We start from the raw sequence: 19,012 nt of genomic DNA on the forward strand, positions 1-19,012 counted from the left end.
TAGTTGGGGTGTATTTGTCTTGATAAAAGAGGATAGTTTATCCCTTCTTGGCCAGAGCCGTTTTGTAATTTCTGTTATGTTCGAAGCACAGGCAAAACTGTAGCAAACTGGCTGACCAAACTCCCATCGAGGAGAATATTTTTTTACCTGAAAGGCTAAATAACGTAGAAACTGGTTTTGGAGGTTAACAGCGAAAATTGCAAAGTCGGATATCGGCCAAGTGCCGAATGAGGTATCGACCGAGTATTGGCGAACATATCGACAACTGTCGACCGAGTATCGATCGATACCTTGGATTAACATGGTTGCATGCATGCCGTAAGGGTATGAAAAAAAAAAAACCACCACCGCCGGATTTCTTTCTTTATTCTTAAGAGAGGATCCAACTGAATTCCATGCAATATTAAAATTTGAGTCTACATCAACCCTCTCAGATTTCCTTTATATTTTGCATGGGGATACATATTGAGGTGATAATGCTGTAGGTAGAATATCATCACAAAATTCTGTAATGCGTGGAAGATATCGTGGTCAACGAGTCCATGGTTTGTTTTGAGCCAAAAAATACTCAAATTTTGACCAATCTTTCGACCAAAATATCTCTACAAGCATTACAGCTTTCTACATCAAATCAAGCCTATAATTAATATCACCTGATACAATTTTAATAATACCATCAGGATTTCTATTCAATTTCTGGTTTTGTAGTAATCCTATTTTAAAAATAAGGTCTTTCGGGTAATGTGTGACAGTGGTATTTTGAGGGTAAAATTACTTTTGAATATCGCCGATGCGGCGTTGTTCAAATAGTTTTATTGGCCATTTTTTTATGAAACAATTACCAAATAACAAACTGATGTAAAAAAAAGTATGTTAAGTTTAAACGGTAGATGTGGTTTGAGTGTACAAAAATGTGTCATAATTGAGTACAGGAAAACAATGGGTTAGAACCATTTCCATAATGTGATGAATATGTCAACGGTGGACGTCAGAAATACCTCTCAAATAAATCCAATAAAACTTTTAATAACTAAAATAGCTCGTGATATACATTACTCGGCTATAGCATTCCTTATAATGCAGACTTACGGTGTAGGAATAGGTAAACAAGCCACTCGTCGACACCCGCCATGATCGACTTCAAGCTTAACTTCACGAGCTTGACTCAGAAAGAAAAAAATTCGGTCACTTCTATCTGTCCGGTAGTTATAATCTTCGCAAACAGCTCTGCCAGGGTTTAGTTGCCACTTGTCTCGTAAACGAACGGCTCGGAACCTCGCGTTGTTACAAGTCATAAAAGCTTCTCTCCACCTAAGCGCCATGTTGTTTTCTGTTAGTGCCCAGTCTCTCAAGACTTGCTCGAGTGCTCGATCCAAACGAAAAAATAAACGGCAAGCAATGCATGCATAAGCGAATGCGTTTCGCAATTTTCAATAAATCGGCAATGTTTAATGTCCAATAAATAGCAGTAGATGACAACTTCTGTATTGAATCATCTTTCAACAAACGTCGGATTATCACAGGTTGTAGTGTGACATCTAGTCTAATCTGATATACGATATACAATACTTCTCTGAGCGACAAAGGTCAAACGCCGTCTCGTAATTATTTACACAGCCCAATTTCCAGAAACACCTGTTTAATAAATATCATAGAACTCGACAAATATAATTTGTCTCTTTCGTTTATATTTTGTATTAGTCCTTTCTAGCTTCCACGAGTATTATACTTTGTATATTCTTTGCGGCGAATTCTTGTCGTGCTAAAATTTACCTTTATGTTGATGTCTCACTTATTTCTGCAGTTAGTTTCATCCTCTGAGACCCAGGGGCAGTTGGTAGGGGCGGGGAAAAGTTCTCCATTCTTTTTTCGTCCGACTTTCCCCCGCCTCCACTAACTGCCCCTGGGTCTATGAGGATGTTAGTTTCCATCAATGTCTCTAGTTCCAAGAGCTCTTCGGTACGTGGGGTAACTGTATAAACAACCGAAGGAATATCGCTCCCCGTCGTTAGGCGATGACGTTATCTCTTAGAAAACGCCGAATTTGGTAATAGCAATGCCTTGCACGTAAATTCTAGAATATTTAGCAAAATTAATTAGATACACTTGTAACTAAAAGTGTATCCTGTGGGGTAACGCGATCTTGACAAAACACTACAAGAACATTAATTCCGGCAACGCGAAACTTTCTAGTAACAATACAATACTTTATTTAAAGTGGGAAACATGCTTAGCTTAGAATAGCTAGTTTACAGATGTTCCAGTAACATAGCATTAACAAAAAAACGTAGTGGAACTGAAACCAGAGATGCCAGACTAAAGGCTTTTTAAAGGCCTTGTTAACAAAATTGACGGACCACACAGTGCGCGATCGATAACTGACCCAATAGATACTTGGTCAAATCCCCCTCCTCTCTAGCTCCTGTTCCTACCATAATCGGTGGCGGATCTTGGGCAGGGAACCGGAAGGTTCGGGCCCCACCTTATTTTTAGACCAAAGTGAAGCTCAAATGGTCGAGAAAATATATTTTGAGACCCTACCTCCCTTTATTCCAGAATCTGGACGATCGGGCCACACACTTACCTAAAGATCTGGATCCGCCACTGATATTGCACATCAACGTGATGTTTGAAAATTTAAAAGGAGCTTATACACAAAACTACTTTTAAATTGAAAGAAACCTAAAAGTTGTTTTCAGGTTGCTATAACTAAAGAGCGAAGAGCGTGTTAAAATCCGAAGGAAAAAAAATACAGTTAATAGTAAGGGCGGATAAGAAACCGGCTCTAAACCTGACAAAAAAGGTCTTTTTTCAAGATGCGCTAACTGTTCTAAATTATTCAAAAGTGGCGCCGAGTAAATATAACATCACCAACCTTCTTTGTCATCTGGTGCACCTCCACTTTGAAGACAAAAGGTGCCTTAGGCATACGGTTGTCGTCTTTACTTAATTTTTAAGAAATAACTTCCCAAAGAACAAATCATAACTTATCAGTTGTTGCAAATCCTAACTTACTTTTCATGCACTTTCATAGCGTGCACGAGAACAAAAGTGTGGGGTGGGTAGGAGGTGTTCGTTTTCATTTCGCTGACGTATCGTGGATCTGAAGACCATAAATGCCAGTCGGAAGGTCTTTAAAGGCTTGTTACGCCTTCCCAATTTCAACTCTCCGATATTACTTCTTCTCCCACCCAACTTACACCATCCTACACTTACTTACACCACAGCTTTTTGCTCTTGCGCCGTCCTGTGAACGCGGCTGTTTTTGAACAGATTTAAGCCTAGCCCAAAATCCCCTGTCTTTAACTGAATGTAACAGCTGGTGTAGTCTCAATGTTATTTCTAAATCTTTCGATGGCATTTGGGATAATATTTACAACGTAAGTTGGTTGTAAATTCTCTGTCGAAGGGCGTATCTTTGTGTTTGCTCTACTACTGCCTCGATATCGTCCTCTTCGATGCTTTCCACAGCTGCTGGAAGCTGGCCGAGTTTCTTCATGGCAGCCAATCTCGAGAAGTAACTTGTTACTTGTTGGACAGTTAGCCATTCCCCCTTTCCAAAATTAAGTTTGCCAGCTGTATCGCGCTGCGATCGCATTCGTTTGGCGGCTTCCCCTGGGGTTACCTTTCTTCCCGTTTCTTCCCCAATCATGAATTGTTCCAGGAGAAACTTCTTCACTTGATCGGAAAACCTGTTGCTGCGTTTTGATTTGGGTAAAGCCCATCCCATGCCAACTTCAATCTCCATATCTTGAGAAGACGAGCTCGCTCCTAAAAGATAAGACGGATTTTCGGGCTTTAAGGATAGGCAATGCTCGGCCCATTTGCGTCTGATGTGGTCGTACTGTGACTCTTCGTGGAGTTTGAACTGATGACGTCCGAAGTCGAGATGCCGTTGAAGATTTTGGCTGGTTCTGAAGGTCTTGATGCATCCTTCTTCAGGGCAGCCAAATACGTCAGATTCATCGTCATCTGGAGGTGGAGTAGAAGGACTGGTATCTACAAGAGGATCATCGGACGACTTCTTGGCCGTTTTCTTCAGCATTCCAAACGTCTCATTTGGCTCACAAGACGGAAGAATGATGTTCACCCCAGTCTCGCTCTGTGAATTTACCATTTTACTAAGCTCTTGTTTTGAGATCTTCCTACCCTCTCCGATTCGAAACGACCTCCACACGATCATTCCGCCATTTTCAGTGTACTGGAAATTGATAAGCTGGCTTATGCCACTGAACTTGTGCGTACCTGATGTTTGTTTCTTTTCGTTCACTTCAATAACAGCTGCACGGCAGCCTTTAACACTCCCATACGAATCAATGGCCTCTTTTAATTGTTGCGCTGTAACAACATCATGACCTATAAAAAGTAACAACATAAGCGGACATTTAAAAATTTTTTCTATAAGTTTGGAAAAAATTAGGGTTCAGTGTACATGCAGTTGATATTTGATATTATAGTATATTTTCTTGTATTCCTGACTGACATATAAAAAAATTCATTTGCCGACACACCACAAAACTGAAACAAAGGTGTTTGCCAGGCAACCTGTAGAGAACCTTTCTAGTTAGTGCGTATTAACCGCGCCTTGAATAAGCTTTAGGCGCGTATAACTCGCGGTATATTTGGGTTTCAGTTAGTCAAATCCCTGAAATCTCTCTTCCACGCGCCCTTTGTAGGGGTTGAACCCAGGAGCGCGAAGAGAGGATAAGCTCAAGCGGAAACGTCTGCTTTTTTTTTTTTTTTTTTTTTTTTAAAAAAAAGCTATCTATGCACTCCTAGAACATTTATTGAACATTTATTTTAACTATTACGCAGCAAAACTTTCTTTTTTGCGCGAAGAGAGAGTCCAGAATAACTTGCGTGCGCATGCTCAGGACGAACCAATCAGCAGCGAAGAGTGTGCTTTCATTTGCATAAGGCGCGCACTAGGTTAAAAGCGCTACCTCAAATTACGAATTCAACTACGCGATCAAGCGCGCGAATAAAGACAGTAAAAAACTGTGCTCAATTGCATCCAAAACTAATCCAGTTCAGCCACAAATACTAGGAATAGTTGACGTAAAGGAATTTATGTTTTGGCCGTTATCTATAAGTAGACAATTACTGGAAAGTTAAGCATTTCAAAAACTATTCCGGTGATCCTGCTTTAGTTCACGTCGCATAGTGGAACTCGTCATCTGTGGGCGCACGTTTCTTAAAGTGCTGCCAAATACGGTTTTTCCCCCGAGTTTGCTGGAAAAACTGGTGCATGCGCATGCAAGTTATCCTGGACTCTTTTTTCGTGCGCCTGGGTTCACTATAAAGGGCGCGCGAAGGAGAGGGTTCGGAGACTGGACTTGGTTTCAGTACGCTCACAAACAATTTTGGCGCGCGCTAACAAAAACATTCGTGTGTATCACCAATATGAAGGCGTCTAGCGTCCTCTTAAATCAACTACACGATACTAACCTAGCCTGTGTATTTTTATGAAAACAAACTAATAAAAAAAGTGAGTAAAACATGCAGGACATGTAGTATTTAAATTCTATTTTGCTCTCTAAACTTTCCTCGAAGTTCCAAAGCCGTAAGGCATGCTTAGACACGCGCTTTCTTGATACGAGATTCATCACAGATGGGTTTTTTTTTTACAATAGGAGTAAATATAGCAGTAACTATGAACCTGCGGAATTTTTAGTATTTTGCACTTGTAACAAGTATTTACCTTCGTTAAGATATCTGTTAACATGTGCTTTTAGTGGTGCAATCTTTCTGTCACAGACGTCTTTGCCACTGTTTGACTCGCTGAAGCTGTAGTTTCTTAGGGTCAATCCATCTTTTGCAGCAATTGCTGGGGCACTGGCCATTAAAGACGCATTATGATAACAGCCAGCGTTATCGCTCCTCAAAAAAATCTCTTTGATTTGTGGAGAGATTTTCACAAGTTGCTGAACAACGCATTCCAATATAGAAGATACTGCAAACCAATCTTGATTGCACTTCTCAAAAACATGAATAAACGTCTGCACCTGCACCTGCACAAAACAAAACAACAAAGGACATACAAATGCCATTATTTGCGTTTATAATTTGTTGACGTTCCATTAAAATGAGATGAATTAATATTACTTTTATATTGGTAATATTTTCGGAGTCAAATATAAGAATTGGACATTCTGATTGGTCAAAAAGCTTGATAAATAAACGAACAAATAAATAAATAAATAAATAAATAAAAAGATTGCAGTGTTTGATATTCGTCTTTAAAAACTATACTAAAAGAGCATTCATCTCAGGCTCAGTGAGTTATGCAAATATCACCCCCGTGACGAATGTTCGCTGACATTTACTTCGTCTTCGGTGAATAATTGTTTAACAAGTTTGGATTGGTTTCGTTGCAACTTTACGAAATATGAAAGATCAAGCTAAAGAATAATAAGACAGACATTTCTTCGTGTTCTTTCGAAATAATAGAATAACGATGATCAGTTTTTGTCGCAAACTGATTGTTTTGAACTGTGAATAGTTGCCTCCTCTCAAAATTGGATTTGATTTCAAAATGCTCTGCAAGATACATGACTTAGAAAAAAAGAAAAAATATACATCCATATCGATCCATACCTGAAACTCGGTTTCTTCTTGTGGGGCTTTTGTAATGCAGGCTGACACATGCCAGCTGATACCCTTTTTACCAAACCACTCTTTCTGAGTCTCTCGATAGCTTCTTGGTAACCACTTCATGGCCCAGTCCATAACAATCAACGCCTGTTCTGAGGTAAGATTGTTAAGGGTGTCGATTTTGGCCTTTTCTTGATTGATAGCTCTCACAATATGAGCCTTCCACTCCAGTATTCTTTCCCTGGCTTTTTCGGCATCGTACTTCATTTCCTCTTTCTGTTCCAGGTTACTATAAAGAATACAGGTTTTTTTAAACAGTACAGATGCAAAATGAACTGACTGTCAGTAGCTACGCTATATTATATATACTACAAGTATAAGGGGCAAGATGAAGGTAACCTTAATATATAAATAAACGCGTTTTAGTTATATCTTAATCAGGGAGGGCAGAATGAGACAGGATTTTATAACAATAGAGCGGTTTTCACTTGAGTGTCGAGAGTAAATTGCGTTTTCCTTGCTTTTACATTACTACGCTTAGTGATTGGCTTAAAAATACCGCGCCACTTTCTCAGCCAATCAGAACTAAAACCAAAACCAATCGTAACTCGATCGCGTACGTTTTCCCACGCTTCGTGCCAGCTACATGTATTTGCTTTGAGAATTGATTGGTTCACTGGATTGTCTGTGTCCTTTGTGACTGGCCAGAGCAATAAATTGGTTTTGGTTTTACAACACTCGATTGAAAACTGCTCTATTACATTAGTGCAAAAAACCCTTACCAGCTGAGTCCAGTTATTGTGCTGGTAGTGTCACTATCTTCCGTCAAAAAAGTAAAGCACCCCGTAATTTCATTATCTTTTTTGCCAGCCAGCGTGTTGTGAAATGTGCCTTAAAGTAATAAATTTATGCATCCAGTGCAATGAGGCTTACCTGTAACAAATATCCTCAGACTCTAATTCAGCGATGATATCATTAGTAACTTTCTTACAATCCAGGCATCGATCACACTGCATAGGATGGTCATGGTCACAGGCTGATTTAAACTGGGCATCAGCGGATGATGATAAGGCAAAGCGTATGCAATGATCAGCACAGGGACTTTCCTCCAACACGTGTAGTTTGTAGTCTGCTTTTAAATATCTTTTAGCTGTTCGAAGCCTTTGTTTCACGTCGTCAACCCACTGAAGGGACGCACCTATATGAGAAAAGAAAGAATTTCCTCTCATACCGACGTTAAAATCCTCAGAGAAAAATGCGCGCAAGGAATCATATAAATAGTGAAAAAATAACAGGAGAATCGAGTATGCGCATTATATTCTCGCAATTTGAATGCCCTGAACAAGCTGCACAGGTTTAGATATATAGAGCACATTGGAAGACTAAGACCATTATGTCATTGGTATAACCTCCCCACAGTTATACTTACCAAGAGAAGCCATTTTTTGTACAATTTCTTCCAAGTTTTCAAAAGCAGATGCTCCCTCGCTTGTGACGTTGTCAAGACCTGCAAGGCTCTTTTTCTGGGAGGCTGCACATATCTGTGTCAAGTAACAAGGTATAAAGACGTAAATCACAAAGCTATTACAGTGTAAATACTACCAAATAAGCAACTTAAGTAGCTGGCACTGCATGGATTGTCGCGGGGACAACAGAAGTCTAAATTAAACGTATATTTTTATCACCACTGTACTAACACAGGCTATCCATCATGTAATAATGTAGAGCACGAGTATTTTGACTTAACGGCAATTTACGCATCCGTTTTTGCAGTACCGCGGTAAAATTTAAGAACAAATATCTGTTCATTAAAAAAACTTTTAAGCCATGCAGCAAAATGATATGGAATAAAAAAATTGCGCGACTAGTGTAACTACAACATTGTCTTAATTTACCTTTAAGATTGAGAAAAGTGTTGATCTTCCGAGAGGATTAAAGTCGACTTCACGGCAGTATGACTGATACACCTTAACCATTCTGGAACTTATGACAGTTCGTACCAAATCAGGTATCTCGATGGATTCACCCGTTGACAATTTTAGCTTTCGCGTGCCATATGCAACGTCTTGAAGATAATGGGGGCTGCTGATAAAATCCAAGAAGTGGTCGACTTTTTCCCCAACCAATCGATAACGTATTACGGGTTCTCTTTCTTCAGAAACTCCCTCACCCACAAAAGCAGCATGCTTTCTTGCCTGATCAATCCTCCACGTCGTGAGCCCTGGCACCATCGCCTTCAACTGCGTTTTAGTGTAGTGTAGCACGAAGATAGACAAGATTGTCCTTTTTGTGTACCATGATGTAGCTCCTTCGTACAATGAAATTAGTGTCTCCATAACTTTGCTTTCAGGATTTGATTCCATAGTTGTAGGAGTTGTTGTGAGTAGTGCAAGTAGCTCCGCAGATTGCCCGGGTGCAATACACTCAAGAGTTGTTTCTACTACCTCCTTCGATTTTCGTTTGATGTAGGGACGAGTGCTTACTGCGACATCTGAAATTGGCTGGTTAAGTTGGAAGCGAACTGGACTGATTCTACCATCACTGACATTGCCAATACATCTGTTTAGAGTTTTTAGTTCGCGATTGCGTTGGGGCGTGGGAAAATACTCTTTTTCATCATCCAGACGTAACGACTGTACCAAGGCAGGCAGTGGAGTCATGAAAGCATCATACTGATTCTCGAGTTTAGAGTATTCACCTGGTTGAACCTTGAAAATTAAATTAAAGCAGCCAATAAATAATAAAAAAACTTCACAGTTCCAGGAATGTTAATAATTTATTATTCATTTCTACTGGCTAGTGTGCAGCCACGAAGTTTGGTTAAAAAAAGTCAATTTTGGTCGAACTTTTCTCTATCGTATTTGGCGATGTCGATGTACATACAACGCTGAATAAAACAAAATGAACTTTGCAGTTTGTTAGCAATTTGTGCCTAAAAATCGGCATTTTTAAACCGCGCTGAATTGTTTTCGAGAGCTTGTTTCAACTTGTTTTGAAGTTTGTCAATCAAAATACATCGAGCTCTGTCAGGCGGCTTGCGACTGTTAAAATTGTCCTCTTTATGTAAGTCCTTTTCTGTCTATTTAATTTCCGTAAAAAGTTCGTTGGAGATGCAAGTTTTTTGCGACAAAAGGAGGGTCTAAAATGTTTTTCGATCGCGAAAGCTCGTTAGCTCCTGTAAATGTTCAGGGGAAACGACGTGATAATTATGGGCCCAAATTCTCGGGCATTAAGAGCTATATTCGGAGAGTTTGGAGAATTGAAAGAAACTCGCCCTAATTCGAATTTTTTTTTATTTCGCCAAAACATTGCTTTAGCTGAACTTATTCGAGGAAAAATAGTTTTAAGTTTCAGCGTTTTATTTTACGGGCGAAATTTAAAAAGTTTTGAAGTGTGTGAAATTTGGATACAATGGCCGTTTTCGCCGCTTTGAAGGTTCAAATTTTCACACTTCTTTGAGAAAACAGCAGAGGCGCTTAAACAATCCTATTAAAACGAAACTAAGCACAAATATTATTTTACCTATACAATTTAAAGCCGTGTAATAATTTTCTCAAATTGTTATTTGTAGCTTTTGAACTGGGCGTATTAATTCAGTCGCCATTTGTGTCTCGCCCACGAAGGACAAAATAAGGCCAACCTTGACTACTGTAAATCGCCACTGGTATATATCATTTGGTCAAAATATTTACATGTTTAGAAACCTTTGTTTTTGGTCTTTACACCAGGAAAGTTTCAGCGCTGGGAATCCAATATTTTTTCGTCAGTAAAATAAACTGTCATGGCATATTAGCGAGTTGTATTTTATGCAAATTACACGGTTAAAATACATTTCACAATGAATCACTAACAAGAATGAACGACTCACCGCTACTTATCCTTGTTTATGCTGCTGAGCATTTGCTGACGATATCACTTCAACTTCCAGTGTCCTGCTGAGTCTTTTGACAAAATATATCCGGTGATGATGAACTTGCATGAGCGTAAACCAACGGCCACTTCACCAATAAACTCTACAGCAGGAAATTTGATATCCGCGAATGGACATCTGAGTGGCGCTGATTTGCCCGGTTTTCATCGCTCTCTTTAAAAGTCTTTTGAAAGCATGGTAAACTATGCACTTCTAACTGCAAAATAATCAGTTTTTATCGATACATTGACGACTTCCAGGAGAATTATTTGTTTAGAAATGCGTGAGCGAAGAAATCGTACTGACCTTTGAATTGACCCCCGCGTCGTCACGTTACTTCCTTCCGTCACGGTATTTAAAATGAAACAAATGAAAAGATTTTCAAAAGATTGTATAAACAGTACACTTATTCTTGATTAGAAAAAAAGGTAACAAAACTTTTGGAGGTTTTTCATAATTATATTATTATATATACATGTTTCAGGAAGTTGCAACATCGCACATGTCGTAGTTTTACTACTAATCAAATTATAACTTAAGCAACAAGGCTACGGGCTACAATAAATTACGGCTGGTCAGTGGAAATGGTTTGTTTTTGGACCTACTTTTGCGTATGGCATCTTCATCGTGTGGTTTTTCCGCTTTACTGGATGACGCGACCGCCTGTGGATCAAGCAGGGACTATCCGGGCCAAGAAGAATATTTATCATTGAGAGATTGTATTAGAGACATCACGGGACATCGTCAGTTATACGGCCTAAGTGGAGATGATTAATATTCCCTTGATAGTGAATGGAAGTTGTTGTTAGCTAGAGCAGGTAACGCTTCACTTTGTCTTCTTATGAGCATCTTGTCATCAATCGTGCCCAGATTTTCTCAGTTTTCTTGCTGACAGAACAGCGGAAATGGAGCAAGCGGCAAACGCGAACCTCGCGCACGCCCACGCGAGAAGCGTGCTTGTTTTGGATGCCAAAAGATCTAACCAGCTTACACTGCTTACAGCGTGTTCATTGCTTCTCTATGTTTGGACAGGTTGTGTTCGCATCACTCCTGTTGACAGATATTTTCAGGAGTCAGAATATCGACAGAAGGTTGCAGGATCGCTATGCCCGGGTGGGCGGGATACCCCAAAAAGCTTTATACGGGGAGGCTCCGCCCCGAAGGCTAACTCCTTATCCCTTTATATACCACTTTGACAGAAATTAAACCCTTTTCGTATACCTTTTACTGAAAAAGGTATCCCTTTCATACACCTGAAAGACCTGACACTACACTTAGATCACGACGTTGTCTTGTCGTTTTCATGTAGAGCCATAAATTGCAACTGTTCGAAATATTTTAATTAAAGACCCTTTTAAAAACCTAAATGACAGATTTCCATGCCCTTTCGTATACCTAAACTTGTGAAATCCTTGCCCTTTTAAAAAAGGTACCCTTTCCGGGCGGAGCCTCCCCATATAGGCCATTTTAGGGGGAATATAGGGGGAGTATTCGTTGTTAAAATTTGTTTTGTCACCAGTCGAGTCTAGTCAGTTACTTTGCACCCCGTCCTAAGAAAAATCCTGGAACCGCCCCTGCGTTGCTGCTTAAAAACTAAAGAATCATGCATATCTTTTATTTTTTTATTGGTATTCATATTTCGAAACAGAAATACAAGGTTACTGTACAGCCTTGTTATCCGACTCTTGTATAAGATCTTCTTTTGCTTTGCTGATTGGACGTGTATGAAAGTGTCCGTTTTTCTAATACACTTTGAGGGGCGTAGCCAGCTTTTTGAATTGCTGTAATAATAATAATAATAATAATAATAATAATAATAATAATAATAATAATAATAATAATAATAATAATAATAATCGATATTTTAACAGGGTGACCCCTTCAGTCCCTTCTGTAGGCTTGGTCAATCTAAAGTGCTCATTTTCGAGATGTTATTGGCGGAGGAGGTCCGCCGAGGAAGTTGTTTTGGATCAAGAATCTCGAAAATGCCTTCTCCATCATTTTGTTCCGATGTTATGTGTATTTTACAGCACCCGGCTAAACTATAAAATTTTATAGGAAGGAATTGCGCCAATTATCATTTTGTTCCGATGTTATGTGTATTTTACAGCACCCGGCTAAACTATAAAATTTTATAGGAAGGAATTGCGCCAATTATCACTCATTCCAAAAGAAACAGTGTACTCGTCTTTTCCGGCGTATGCGATTGTGCATATGTCTGTCACCTGGCTACTCTAGAAGGCTCTCTATAAAAGCGAATGCTGTGTAGAAGGTGACCAAATGTGAAATAAGGAAAAAGAACCGTAATACTTCAAATAGATTTGATTTTTAGACTGGAAATTAAAAGGATAAAGCAACGACAAAAATATAGCTAGCGACGCAAAGCGTGACTGATTACAGGTTTGCGTTGCTGCCAATTAAAACGCTTATTAAAGTGCTTGTGGGACCGATAGCTTAAAAAGGAAGATAATCAGTTCCTCATTGTTACAAATTCATACTTATATGCTTTTTATTTAGACGTGCATAGAAGATTTTATGTGCGCGCTATAATCACGTCCACATAAAAATGAATCTAACAGCACGGTATACAAATACGCGCTGCGGATTTCATGTTTCCTTATTGCCTTTTATTTAAAAAAAAAAAATAACATTTATTTTATGTATTTTCCGACACAACATGACCTATGGAGGTAATAAATACTTCTTCGACAGCAGAAGCGAGTCGAAGTGAGATACAGAAGATAGTCACAGCATTAGTTCAAGTTTATAATCATTTTACTTTCGGAGGTATTTTAAAAACATTGTAATTGTTTAACAGAAAAAGTTCTAATAAAAGACTTTGCTATTTTTCGCAATCTAGACAAGTGTAGTGTTACGATCTTTTAACAAGGTATCTTATATGTGATATGTCACTCTTTCAATTTTTACATTTTTAATTCAACGCGTGACGGAAGGAAGTAACGTGACGACGCGGGGGTCAATTCAAAGGTCAGTCCGATTTCTTCGCTCACGCATTTCTAAAACAAATAATTCTCCTGGAAGTCGTCAATGTATCGATAAAAACTGATTATTTTGCAGTTAGGAGTGCATAGTTTACCATGTTTTCAAAAGACTTTTAAAGAGAGCGATGAAAACCGGGCAAATCAGCGCCACTCAGATGTCAATAGGCCTTATTCGTATTCCCCGACGGCCCTGGGACGAGAGCCTTCTGAACATGAATGCGAGGCTAATGCGGGGTACTTTGCACAAATTGCAAAGAAACATAGGGAAAATTGCGACTGGGTTGCCGAAAACCTTAAAAATTATAAACGCTTTGAGGATCTAGAGCTAGTCGGTGATCTGCAGGCTAGAGGGATACCAGTGTCGATCAGAAAAATTAGAAGATCTGGTAGAACTGACCGAGAAGGCTAACAAATTTACACTGAATCGTCGGGAACGGTTTCGAGTCAGCAATACTTGCGAAGTAAACTTCAACACCAGGTTATGTTTCCAGCTAATCTGTAATTTTTACTTTCAGTGTATATCCGACTTAAGTGAGGGATTAAACTTTCCTTGAGGATATTTATATTGCTATTTTAGAAAGGGGTTCAGAAGAGGGAACTTGCTATATTAAATTTGATCACGCACACAATCTCAGTTGTTTATTTTTTTAAACAATAGCTACTGTAGCGCTGTGATAACTTTTTTCACTGCAAGAGCATGAAATGAGCATGAAACGATTAACAGCATCACTTGAGCCAAATGAAAATCTAGCCTTTTACTCAAAAATTGTGTGTAGTTAGCTTCAAAACGAATTTGTATTTTATTGCTTTGTAATTAAGTGAGTTTGCCGATGTTGATGTGCGTGCGAGATTTTAATCTGAAACATCCAGTTCTGTTTCAGACCATTTTCGTGAAAGAATATTAAATGATCATTAAACTATCGACATTCTCACTTAACTGAGCTAAGAAAATTATCTTTTATTCGAACATTCGATGATTTAGGGGCGAAATGAATTTGGAAGTTTAGATCTTGTGATTTTTAGGTCTTTCTAGCCAGTTTGCATGTACCGGTGTTCGAGAACATTAATTAAATTTACTAGTTCTTTTAAAGACGTTTTGGCAGCAGCAAAGAAAAATAGCAGTCAAAATGTGAAAGAAATCAGTTCAGTGAAATTAAAAGCTATTCTTTTAACTAAACAGTGAGAGCATTTAACAGCAAACGAATTTGTAAATAATTAATGCGCCATTTCGTTCAGTTGTTTTTGTCAATATGCCGATCAAAATATGTAGTCAATACGCAGCATGCCTTCAGACATTTATTCTTATTTTTTTAAATAATAGCAATACAAATCTCTCCAAGTTAAGTCTATTGCCTTTGGTAAGTCGGATGTACAATCAAAACAAACATTAACAGATTGGGGTTATTACCTTGCGACTCGATGCAGACTGACTTGCACTCCCCCGATTCGACTACTTCAAGGAAAATTTGTTAGCCTTCTCGGTCAATTCTATCAGTTCTTCTAATTTTTCTGATTGACACTGGTATCTCTCTAGCCTGCAGATCACCTCCTAGCTCAAGATCCTCAAAGCGTTTATAATTTTTAAGGTTTTTCGGCAACCCAGTTGCAATTTTCCATACGTTTCTTTGCAATTTCGAGCAAAGTACCCCGCATTAGCCTCGCATTCATGTTTAGAAGGCTCTCGCCCCAGGGCCGTCGGGGAATACGAATAAGGCCTATTCGCGGATATCAAATTTCCTGCTGTCGAGCTTATTGATGAAGTGGTCGTTGGTTTACGCTCATGCAAGTTCATCATCACCAGATATATTTTGTCAAAAGACTCAGCAGGACACTGGAAGTTGAAGTGATATCGTCAGCAAATGCTCAGCAGCATAAACAAGGATAAGTAGCGGTGAATCGTTCATTCTTGTTAGTGATTTCATTGTGAAATGTATTTTAACCGTGTAATTTGCATAAAATACAACTCGCTAATATGCCATGACAGTTTATTTTACTGACGGAAAAATATTGGATTCCCAGCGCTGAAACTTTCCTGGTGTAAAGACCAATAACAAAGGTTTCTAAACATGTACATATTTTGACCAAATGATATATACCAGTGGCCATTTACAGTAGTCAAAGTTGGCCTTATTTTGTCCTTCGTGGACACAAATGGCGACTGAATTAATACGCCCAGTTCAAAAGCTACAAATAACAATTTGAGAAAATTATTACACGGCTTTAAAGTGTAAGGGTAAAATAATATTTGTGCTTAGTTTCGTTTTAATAGGATTGTTTTAACGCCTCCGCTGTTTTCTCAAAGAAGTGTGAAAATTTGAACCTTCAAAGCGGCGAAAACGGCCATTGTATCCAAATTTCAAACACTTCAAAACTTTTTAAATTTCGCCCGTAAAATAAAACGCTGAAACTTAAAACTATTTTTCCTCGAATAAGTTCACCTTAAGCAATGTTTTGGCGAAATAAAAAAAAATCGAATTAGGGCGAGTTTCTTTCGATTCTCCAAACTCTCCGAATATAGCTCTTAAGAGCAAAACGAGAACGAGAAAGTTTTCGGGTCTTTTTTAGAAATGCACGTCCAGACTGAACATGCTAAAAGCCTCCCAAAGTACGACCAAATCCGATGGGCTGATAAAAACCTGTTTATTTCATCTTAAAATTGCCTAGAGTGGTCGGGCGTTCTGCCACCGCTAACTGAAACCGCGCAGGCTCTGGGAACGCGATCGGATATTTTTTGGATCATTTTACGACTGGACTCTGGTTATGAGGTTGCCATCGTATCAAACAAAAATCGTCTGTGACTGTAATTACGCTCACACTGCTATCCTTTTTATAGACAGACAGGCCGACCGGCGTATCGACGGACTGAAATATTTGTATAAGTGTAGGTAGGCGTGTGTTTCTATACCTGAATTCTTCTTTGCCTTGACCGGGTTGTTGAAATTTCATATTCACTGGCACTTTCATCATCCTGATCCACTGGCTCTGTTGTTTCATCTTGTGATTCCACTATTTCTGTGTCCACCTCTGGATCCTTAAAAGAATGTAAATATAAGAAGAAATATTTAGTAAGGCTAATCTTACGATTTCAGTCTGCTTCCATGAGAAAATTAAAAATACAGAACAAAAAGGCCATGACATATTGTGAGGTAATCATAGGTGGTGAAGCATGGTGTCTTTGGGGCTGTAGCCTATCCAAACGACTTTTAGGGGGGGGGGGGGGGGGCTAACCACCCTCCCCAAGCTACATATAAGTGCCGAAAGTATCGCTAGTGCACCACAAGATTCGTTTGTCAAGACACAAATCGTTTTATCAGGATCGTGCGGGGCGGAATAATATGGTGTAGAACTTTCAACTTAATTCTTTTACCATAAACGCTACTTGCAGAGGGTCGCAACCTGTTAAGGTTGTATTTGGCAGGCATCGGCGACGTACAGTTTAAGTCCTCCGAGGTCTAAAGAACAACCCAAAAAGCACCATGAAGCGCCATGAAGCAGGATTGTCGCTCGGGGAGAAGAGGGGGGGGGGGGGTTGTACTCCTTGGAATTTTTGGTGGGGGTGTGCCGCCCGCATCTCCAAATCCAGACCCAATTTCAGACCAAAAAATGTCATTTTCCACACCCGTTTTCAGACCTGGCCTCAAAAATCCATACCTGACCTTGAAATGAACGCTGAACGGAAGTCAACGTAAAAAGGATGAATAGATACAATTTAGCTGAAATGATATATTTTATTTATTTCTTTTTGTCTCACACCAGTTACTCGCTCCGGTTGCTGGGAAGAAAAATAAGTTTATGAGCTTTCGTGAACGTTCCCCAGATAACAATACCCAATTTCAGACCAAACTTTTCAAAATCTATACCCGTTTTCAGAACAAAACGGCTCAAAAACCATACCCTTTGGAGCGGCACATACCTATATACCTTATATAGGGGAGTACCCCCCCCCCCCCGGGGATTGTCGGAACTGCATAGTAATATAATGCTCTGTCACAAATCGAAAACGGACATATCGGACACTATTAAAGAGATATTTTGAGAACTTTGCGAAGGGGTATGCACCCATCCCACCGGGGGGTATGTCCTTGTACGATGGCCTCCTCCCCCCTTCCCTTCAACCTCCACGTTTCAAAACGCTCCGCCGCCTCAGGTAATTAGCCTCCCCAGGGGCATGGGATAAGAGATCCCATCTACGGAGCGACATTTTATTTGTCACTCACTAATTGGTATAATTGGTCGTAAATTAATTTTTTATAATTTAGGCAATTTTAAGCACTCCTTGTATAGCTCTCAGTACTCTCTCGGCTATTTAACCCTTAATATGTTGAAATTATTCCTAAAAACGCGTTTTTTATAACCGTTAATCGATTTTCTTGGCCCTACGGTCCAAAAGTTCTCTAAATTCGCTAAAAATGCACTTTCTGACAATGCAGGAAGATTTTGATGAAATTTCCATGGAAAAATGTACAATATTTTACTTTGGCGCATGCGCATAAGCCAAAATTTGGACTTTTTTTTTTTGGCTGAACCTTTCCGATTTTTTTCCTTGCTCCTTTCCTTTTCGTTTTTCTCTGCTTTCTTATTCTCTCTATCTTTTACTCTGTGCACTTCTTCTACTGGCCTGAAAAGTTTTGATCTGAATCAATGGAAAACCCTGGAAAGGAGATTATGATCAAGTACGGGTATTTTGGCCTGTTTTAGCACCAATTTTACACCAAAAACTGATCGTGTTTTTTTCGATTAACTCTGTCGGAATGCAGTCAATATTGAAGATGGATAGTCCTGTGGAAAGATCTATCCTAGCTCTATAAGATGCAAATCACAAAAATCTGCTGACGTGTAAATTGGTGACGTCATAAGTGGCAGAATGGCCATTCCTCCAAATCCCGGAATAATCCGCGCTTAGCATGTTAAGGGTTAAAGAGAAATAGTCAACATAACCACATCTCGTAGGGGGTTTCCATCATAACAGTACTTACAGTACCTGTAACTTTGGGCGTGTGAAAGTCTCCGTGTGAATTTCCAGACATTTATAACAGACACCTAAGATATTTATAAAAGTTTATAAATACTGAAAAAATCAAATGTACTTTTTTTTTCAAAATGATAAATTTGCAAAAAAAAAAAAAGAAAACAACAGGAATAAAAAAACGGATGTTAGTTACCAACCTTGGCCGATCTCACACAAGATATTGTATCTTCCGTAGATTTCTTGGGACATGCGTTTTGTTACCCCTCTTTGTGGTTTTTGCTTGTTGTCATGTATGGGATATTTACACACTTTGCTTGGCCGCCACCCAAGACCGTACTCATCTCTGTGAAGGGGGCAAATGGTGAAAGAATCGCCCTCCTCATCAAATAATCCAACTCTGAATAGGCAAAGTTTCCCCTCCACTTCAACGTCTGAAGATGTTGTTTTGTAGCAACCATTTAGATGGGCAGAAACATCTTTTGTACAGCTCTTTAACGTTACAAGCGCTGTGCTATGTTTGTAACGTTTTGATATATC

The 19,012-nt window shown here is 39.2% G+C and overlaps 1 protein-coding gene across 2 annotated transcripts; it reads right to left on the reverse strand.

Annotated features, from left to right (window-relative positions):
* Window positions 1–1,044: 1,044 nt before the first annotated feature.
* On the reverse strand, window positions 1,045–19,012 carry LOC144634762 (uncharacterized). 2 transcript variants are annotated; one of them, XM_078493784.1, is made up of 8 exons: window positions 18,488–19,012; window positions 16,412–16,537; window positions 8,490–9,302; window positions 8,024–8,135; window positions 7,528–7,792; window positions 6,598–6,883; window positions 5,702–6,011; window positions 1,045–4,356 (listed from the first exon to the last, which is right to left on the reverse strand). In XM_078493784.1, the coding sequence occupies exons 3-8, from the start codon at window positions 9,252–9,254 to the stop codon at window positions 3,374–3,376; spliced, it is 2,721 nt and encodes a 906-aa protein (XP_078349910.1). In that variant the 5' UTR covers window positions 9,255–9,302; window positions 16,412–16,537; window positions 18,488–19,012; the 3' UTR covers window positions 1,045–3,373. The 2 variants fall into 2 exon arrangements, with proteins under 2 accessions (XP_078349910.1, XP_078349911.1); XM_078493785.1 differs by lacking the exon at window positions 18,488–19,012 and having other exon boundaries at window positions 5,702–6,005; window positions 16,412–16,620.

Source organism: Oculina patagonica, chromosome 13 (assembly GCF_052425735.1).
Source record: "Oculina patagonica isolate OP01 chromosome 13, crgOcupat, whole genome shotgun sequence".
NCBI classification, from domain to species: Eukaryota; Metazoa; Cnidaria; class Anthozoa; order Scleractinia; family Oculinidae; genus Oculina; species Oculina patagonica.

What these genes read in the sequence shown, in the direction of transcription:
- LOC144634762 (XM_078493784.1), bottom strand. Translation starts at nt 9,254, where the DNA reads ATGACTCCACTGCCTGCCTTGGTACAGTCGTTACGTCTGGATGATGAA. An exon ending in ACAAAAAATGGCTTCTCTTG is followed by an intron (nt 7,793 to 8,023) that starts GTAAGTATAACT and finishes TTTCTCATATAG; the next exon opens with GTGCGTCCCTTCAGTGGGTT. An exon ending in TAACAGATATCTTAACGAAG is followed by an intron (nt 4,357 to 5,701) that starts GTAAATACTTGT and finishes TACTTTTTATAG; the next exon opens with GTCATGATGTTGTTACAGCG.